The following is an 8233-nucleotide window of genomic DNA, read 5'->3' as shown; positions in this document are numbered from 1 at the left end:
TCTGATCTAGGACAGCTGAAGAGATTAGAGCAATAGATTCTTTGGCCAGCAGTTGTGTTATCTGGCAGGTTTTAAAACAGTAAGGCTGTCTGGTATTTTCCCATCCACAGCAACTCAACTGGAGTGGGCATTAGCTGAGCTATCCTTAGGGTGTTGGCCAGCAGAAAGCTTTCCCAGCTCCCCTTATTCCTGGAAAAAGCATCAGCTGGCAACTGGCAGATCCAGTCAGGAGAGGTTGAAGTAATGCAATTCCCTCTTAGTGAACCAGGTAGCTTTTGATTGGAGCTATGTTAGGAGTGAGACCAGTGGGAGCATGTTCTCTGAGCTGGGCTGAGAGAACAGCCTGAGAAGAAGCAAGTGTGGTTTTTTTACTACATGCAACAGAAGAACTCTGGTAAAGAGTGAGGCATAGGAGCCTTTGCCATGGACTCTGACTCAGAGGAAGTCATATATATGGAACTGAGGTGAGATAAATAGCCATGTAGCCATCACATGTAGAATAGTGTAAATGGGTTAAATGAGTTATGACCTAGTGGAAACAAGCCTAGCATTTGACATAGGCAGTTTTTAATAAATAATAAACCTCTGATTCATTATTTGTGAACTGGGGCATGAATGAAAAAGCCTGAAGTTACAGAGATTCTTTCCTCCTACTGCATTCTCTGCCTCCTTAGTAGAGAATGTATGTAGTGTTACTGTAACTTGATGTGCCATGGATAGTCGATATCCATGTGAAGCATTCACTTTTCTGAAGAGAAAGGGGATGCAGGGAGAAGCAGGGAGGAGGTACTGAAAGGAGAGGAGGGAGGGAAACTGCTGTAGGGTTATTAAACTACTTATTTTCAAAAATAAAAAAGATAAGAAACATTCAAGGGGAACTAACATACACTACATGTGCTGAATGCTGAGGAAATATTTCATGGATACACTACACTAACACTCTACTAAATACTAAATGATTCTCTAAATATGATGAAGCCTGCACACTGATCATTTGGTGTAATAATGAATGCGAGGTTTGAAAGGTGCTGATTCCTAGGACATTTGATACTGCACTTGTGAAGGAAGAGTACTTACTAGTAAGAGAAAGTAGGGGTAGACTGAGAAGCAGGTGAATGCAGGTTATAAGGTCAAGAGTCAAGTGAGAGAGCACACCACTATCACATCTAATAAATGGGGAATGTCTCAACATGACCATAGAAGAGCTGGAGAAGGCGCGTCATTTTAAATCCAGGAAACCACTTGGATATTGTATGGATGCATCTCCTGTCAGTTAAAAAGCCTATGACCTATGGCTTAGGGAGGAAATAGAGGTAGGACCTTGCAGAGGGAAAGGACTGTGGGAGAGAGCCAGACTGGTGACCAGCCTTGGGAGATGTAACAAGTCAGGATCATGACACCTGAGCACAGGTAACCAGCCATGTGGCAGGATGTAGGCTAGAATAAATGGGATATTTTAAGTTATATCTCGTCAGAGAAGAGTCTAGGTATACCACCAAGGTATCTATAAATATATCTGAGTCTGAGTCTTATTTCTAGGAACATGGGGTTGGGAGGAAGAACCAGGACCTCAGTTCAACAGAAACAAAAACAAGCCAATGGAGTGAATCAAACATATATGAAGAACTGAGACTCTAAATTCTTGGGTCCAAACTCCCCCTCAAGAGATGTCTGTCTGAAGCAACATGGAAGACACGAGGCAGAAAAGAGCAATGTCTGAGTTGGAGATTCGATTGCTATGAAAAACACCAGGACTAAAAGTAAGTGAGGAGAGAATTATTTATTTCATATTGTAACTCTCAGGCCATACTCCATTAATGAGGAAAGTCAGGGCAGAAACGGAGGGCAGGAATCTAGAGGCAGAAACTGATGCAGAGGCCATGGAGGATTCTGGCTTACTGAAGTACATCACAGTTTCCTCAGTGCCCTTTTAACCTGTGAGCTGACTACGTTCAGTAGTAGATCACGGAAAAAACCTACTGCTCCATCAAGGAACCCTGAAGCAGAGTTCTGATTCATGGCTTGGATCTCTTTTCTTCGTTCTATTTCACGTCTTCCATGAACTTCCTACCAAAAAGAGAGAGTGTATTTATGAGAATACCCATGACTGGCATGGCATTTCGACAGCTCCAGCCGCTGAGCATATCTTTCTTCCACGTTCTGAAAAGTAGACTTTGACAAGTTTGTCCAAACCTCAAACTTTCACATGAAGAGTGAGAGTGGCTATGGCTGATGTTTGTTTACAATTCTCTCCCTGGGATGAAGGAGACGTGGGGCTATGACAACCCTGTGAACTATGGACTAAAGTACAACAAGTGGTGGTGGGGAAGCTGAGGGTTTAACTCCCATCCTGTCTCAGGTTCACTGAGCTGAGCCAACACCATCTGTTTAACAAACGATGGTCACTAACTATTGCCCCGAAGAGTGGAGCTGTGAAGCTCCGGGATGTGAGAAAAACTGCATTCGTATTGTACTCTACCTTGGGGAATGATGCAAACAGCTCTAGAAATAGACACTGCAAGATTCAGAGCCTCAGATTCATATCCTGACTAAAGTGATCATTCCAAACTGATGTCCTTGACTTTTGTACTACGAATTCTTGGAGTGGTGAGCTGAGGTATTTTTCAGGTGGAATAAAATAAGGCTGCTCTAAAGCATACAAGTTTTATGGGGGAATGGTATTTGTTCAGTGCTGAGATGCCAGATCTTTAAAGTTCAGACAACATTTTAGAGAACCTGACCGAAGTTTGAACTCAGGTAAACTAACAGGCAGGAACCTAGCATTAATTTCCAAGATGTCACCCAACAAACACTGAGCCTAGCTCCAGTCTCTAGGTTAATGCCTAACAAGACCACTGTTTCCTTGTTACACCCTCAACAAGACCAGTGTCACCGGGTTATTCCACCAACAAACCTGCACCTGCAGGTTATAAGCCTACCTGTTGCCTAACAACCATCAATGCACAGGGGAGCAGAACTTGAGTTTATATATGAAAACTCAGGACCAGCTAATTATGTCCAAGGCCACAGTAGCTTTCCTATTAGATGCTTGCACACTTACCACCACCTTCCTTCCCCCAACCCCCTGTTGTAGCTTTTTATAAAGCCTTGCCCTGAAAGACTTCACCACCTAAACCTACCTATGTGATGGCAGAGTGTTGGGGTCCTGAGCTAGCTGGAATACAATAAAGACCCTGTTATACATTGCATCAGATTGGCTCCTGTCTGTGCTTTGAGGACTCAAGAACATTTCCCTGGCACTACACTCCCACATTCTTCCACTTTACTTATGCTACAATAGGTGGTGTGTCTTTAGAATTAAGGGCTTTACAATGAGAGAGGTGATTTTCAGGTTTTCATGGTCACATGTCATTAGGGGTTCTCTCTGAGATCATGATTACCTTGACAATGCCATAATGTTCTTTCTAGGAGAGCCATGGTCTGTCATGTACTTCCATTCCATCAAGACTCACCTTTAGCTTGATCTGATCTCTCAGAAGGTTCTCCCTTTCCATATCCTTCTTCTCCTGCATCTGGGCAATGAATTCTTGGATGATTCTCATTAGATCTTCTATCTTTTCCTCAATCTCCTTCTGCTTCTGTCTAGTTATCTCCACTTCCTTCTCAGCCACCTCCTTCTTGACCTTCTTGACTGCCCCACAAGGGTTTTAGAGAAGGAAGAAAGGAAAGTCAGAACTGTGAGGAACCCTCTTGATCTTAGATTTGGGCTGATATCCACATGCAAATGATCTGAAGCATCACATCACCATGCAATGACACCATATATGATGGAGATGCACTGATTGGCTAGACATGCAACACCAGCCCAATCATAGTTTTCAGATCCAGAAGAGGATGAATGATAGAAGTCCTTGTCTAAGGAATCTTCCTATCCATCAGGCATGGTGCTCTACAGGAATTCTTGGAGAGCTGAGCTCTCCTCTTCTGTACCTTCCAGAGCTTTGTGACTTTCAGTGAGGGCTTTCCCTGACTTACAGATGGACTCTTCCATAGTGCTCTGTGACTTCAGGAAGTTCTGGAATACATCACTTGCCTTGGTAGGAAAAGAGAGAATGCCTTAAGCAGCAAGGATACATTCTTCTGATGAAAGAGTTATCATTCCATGAAATTTCTACCCTGACTATAGTATGTGAATCCTGCTTTAGTTCCTATGTTAGTCATTTAATTCTTTGGCTGTAACAAGCTCTGTGCTCTTTGCTGAGATAAAAACGCCCTCTGTAACAACTGCCTGTTGCTCTCCAGAAAGGTAAACCACTAGCCACTCCAGTTAACACTCCCATCCATATTCAATTTCAGTTCCACAAATCCCTATGTGGCAGGCAGACTTAGGGGTAGATTAGCAGTCTGGGACCTTATTTAGATTAGGGTTTACATCCCTCCCCTTCTTGTAATGATGCGCTTGGAAGCCTGACTCTTTTACCTCCATGTAATATGCACACTTACTTCTCTTCAAACAATACTATTAGCACTTCAGACACTCATGTTGTATTCCTGAACTGACTATACACACACTCCTCTCTGAATGATATTACAAGTGTCTTCAGATCTAATCACTCATGTCATGATAGGTTCTATTCAACTGTATCACCTATGTACACATCCAATAGAATATGAAGGCCAGTCTGGACTCAAGTTGATTTTAGTGCATACACAGTGCTGTCTGGCAAACTTCATCCTTCAGCTGAAATTAATGAAGAATACCCCACTTAGCAATTTATGCCAATGCACAATTTAGTGTGCATATGCTTAAAATCAGATGAGTTAGTGTGAGAACGGCATGTGCATTAGAGCCATTGAATGCATGACTTCATCTGTCCTTCAGACTGGAGAACTGCTTCAATCTCTCAGGCCCTAAGCAGCACTTTCTGTGGGGAAATACTCAATGAGAATGGTTCTACTGACCGCATCTTTAAGCATCTGAGTTACTGGATTGGCTCACTTAATGATGACAGCTCTGTTCTCCGATGCTCATGGTCCCCCTAGAACTCAGGCTTCTGACTATTTCCTTCCACGTAAGTTACTAAATTTCTTACCAGTAGATAGAAACAAAAGACACACTGCATTGAAGAGTTAGTATCTAAATATTCCAGAAGCCATTGAGAGATAAGATGCTTAATCCAAAACAGCACTCTTCCTTCTTACTTTCTCCACATCTCCCTCGATGTCAAGCAGAACTAGGGTGTGGTCTGGCTTCTGGGGATGAGGCACACACCACATCCATATCCCCATGGTGTAAGGCTGCACAGTGGAGCCCTGGGAGAAGCCTGCAAAAGACAGAGGGTCAAGGGCAGAGATTTTCTAGCAGGCATTTCTGGAAATGGAAAAAAGAGTTAATGTAAATCAAGGTTAAAAACATGTCATCACTGCCAGGATTGCTCTACATAGGTGAGATTGTAAGAACTAAGAACAAAAATAATTGATTAAAAGAAAGAAAAACAATGGAAAAGAGAACTGGAATACTCCATTTGCTTTGGAGGTTTCTGTCATCTCTGTGGTCAGAAGTCCTTCATTGTTAATTCATGAATTACTAAACACTTTGTGAGTTTGCAATGTTTTTATGGTAATATTCTCTATTCTCTAGTCATTTATTCTGCAAAGCAGGAAGACATTACACTTTTTAAATAGGCAATTAAGATAAACTGGGGGCTGTAGAGGTGGCTCAGTGGTTACGAACAGTGACTGCTCTTCCAGAGGTCTTGAGTTCAATTCCTAGCAACCACATGGTGGCTCAAAACCATCTACAATGGAATCTGATGCCCTCTTATGGTGTGTGTCTAAAGACAGCTACAGTGTACTCATTAAATAAATAAATCTTAAAAAACAAACAAAAACAACAACAACAACAAACCACCAAAGAAATCGTGTCTGACTCTTCTTTATCTTATTAGCATAAAGAGAAGTACATAAAACTGATTTGGATTTTTTTTTTTTTTTGCCATAGCCAACATATAAAGGTCTTTGAGATAAATTAATCTTAAAATCTCTCTCTCTTTTTTCACTATAGATTAACAATTACCTTTGAGTATCGATCCTCATCTTCACCTTTCTGTTCTAATCCCCTGTGCTGAAACCTGAAGGTGAGAGTGGACTCACAGGACTCAGCAAATTTTGGTGGTGGCACTCACCTGTTCTCTTCCAAGTCAGGTTGTTCATCAGGTAGGATTTGCCTGTGCAGTAGAGGTCCATGCTCGGCACCACCACTACAGGCTGGTTGATGGCTGACAGGGTCTCCAGGGACTCCTGATTGACTCTCAGTTGTCCTTTCTCATTCTCAATGAGGCACAAAGGGAATTCTGATTCCATTTCCACTGGGGTTCCTTGACTGCAGAGGGGAAAATGGGACCAGTAAGATTTCTAGGCCTCTAGATGAGCTAGTTCTTTCAGCAGACAGGTTGCTTACAGATTGCTATGAGAACCACCACACTTTGCACCAGAGAAATAAAGAGATGGATATTTGAATAACTTTATGTCACAGGATACTTCAATGTGGTCAAGAGCTAAAAATTTTTTTGTGAATATTCTTTGTCTTCATTAAAGAATTCTAATGACCAACTTGTGGTTAAAAAAATATTTTTTTTCTTTGAGCTTTATCACTGAACAGTTTACAATAACCACTGAGCAGAAAGTAGAATATCTTTTAGTGGAATTCTTTATCTAACATTTATCTATATCACCTATTTTATATGTGTATAAAATATATGTGAGTTTGTTCCTTCTTTAAACTATTTTTTTTATTTTTATTTTCGCATGTATGGGTGTTTTGCCTGTATGTGTCTTGACATATCACGTCCATGTCTGATGACAACAGACCAGAAGTCACCAAGATTCTCTGGAACTGGAGGTACATGTGGTTTCAAACTGCCATGTAAGTAGGTGTTGGGAATTGAACCCAGGTCCTCTGGAAGATCAACAAGTTCTCTTAATCACTGAGCTATCTCCAGCCCCTACAATTTACTTTTGTATGTTATCACAAGGGCTGAGGCTAGATACTTAATTCCTGATTTCAATGAACTATTTAGATTCATTGATGACATTATAAGTTTAAGACTAACTTAGGATATTTGAAACCTTGTCTTTAAACAACAAATCAGTCTTAATTCATACCAATGATGTTCCTTTTAGAGGTACTACTTTATTTCCTCAAAGGTTGCCATGAAGTATTTTCTGGTAAAATATGACTCTCATCTTCTCTATATATCTTGCTGTTTAAAAAGTGTTTATAAATACATTACTCTTACATTAATGTAGCTTTAAACACTTGTGAAGCTCTGAGGTAAAGAAACGAATCAGCGTCTTTTGGTACAACTGTAAATCTTATTCCCCATTTGCATTACTGCCCATGTTACCTAGTTCCTAACTCCTTAATCCAACCTTCTGAGCAACATACTTGCTCTCTCATACTTGCTCTCTCTGTGATTCAGGCTTTACTTAGAATTTCCTTTCTCCTGTTACTCTACATAAAAATCTAATACATTGAGATGCTTGCTTTTGTGCAAACGAACAATATGCATAGACTCATTCTTAGTCTTAAACCACAAAGAAGGTAAGAAATTATAAAACATCTGATATAAGCTACAAAGTTAGTGAGTAGGAAGGGTGTAGGGAAGAAAGCCTATGAATGCCCTGTCTTGATGAATTAGAGATTCTAAATAATGATTCTGATGGCAAAATCTCATTTGGACTTTGGAGTTGTGGACTCTGCTTTAGAAGATGAAGTTAAAAATCTACTGAGACAGAGGGATGAGAATGCTGTTCAGAGTACCAGGGAGAAGACAGCCACAAACTCAGAAAGAGAGAACTCCTGGATTGCAGGACTCAGCTGGAACTGGTGAGATTTGAGTAAATGAATTGAAAGAAACTAATTATGGCTCTAGAAAGAATACCAAAGTTCAGAAGCAACAGTATTGGGATCTAAGAGTAGAGCTGGTGTGTCTAGCAAGACAACTCATGGGCTAAAGCCACCTACTATACAAGTCTGACAAATCAAGTTTAAGTCTTGAAATCCACATCAAAGAGGATGGAGAGAACAAACTTCACAAAGTTGTCCTTTGACCTCTATAGGTACTCTGTGGCATGCACATACACACACTTATATATACAGAGAAATAGGGGGAATGTGAAAGTGAGAGATAGAAGGAGAGAGTAAGAGAGAGAAAGGAGAAGGATAAGAAAAAAGGAGGGAAAAGAAGAAGAAGAAGAAGAAGAAGAAGAA

The 8233-nt window shown here is 40.8% G+C and overlaps 1 protein-coding gene across 3 annotated transcripts in view; it reads right to left on the bottom strand.

Annotated features, from left to right (window-relative positions):
* Positions 1–1765: 1765 nt before the first annotated feature.
* LOC116093876 (guanylate-binding protein 6-like) overlaps positions 1766–8233 on the bottom strand; it is an 11833-nt gene continuing 5365 nt past the window's right edge. For 2 of the 3 annotated variants that reach the window (XM_031375699.1, XM_031375698.1), the window contains exons 2-6: positions 6147–6343; positions 5164–5285; positions 3952–4054; positions 3474–3652; positions 1766–2067 (exon numbers count right to left, since the gene is read on the bottom strand). In XM_031375699.1, the coding sequence (XP_031231559.1) occupies positions 1909–2067; positions 3474–3652; positions 3952–4054; positions 5164–5285; positions 6147–6324 (741 nt within the window). In that variant the 5' untranslated portion in view covers positions 6325–6343 and the 3' untranslated portion in view covers positions 1766–1908. The remainder of the gene's footprint in view (positions 2068–3473; positions 3653–3951; positions 4055–5163; positions 5286–6146; positions 6344–8233) is intronic. The other variant, XM_031375700.1, reaches the window with a different exon arrangement.

Source organism: Mastomys coucha, unplaced genomic scaffold, assembly GCF_008632895.1.
Source record: "Mastomys coucha isolate ucsf_1 unplaced genomic scaffold, UCSF_Mcou_1 pScaffold16, whole genome shotgun sequence".
In the NCBI taxonomy this organism is placed as follows: domain Eukaryota; kingdom Metazoa; phylum Chordata; class Mammalia; order Rodentia; family Muridae; genus Mastomys; species Mastomys coucha.
This window is presented reverse-complemented; position numbering and strand designations above follow the sequence as displayed.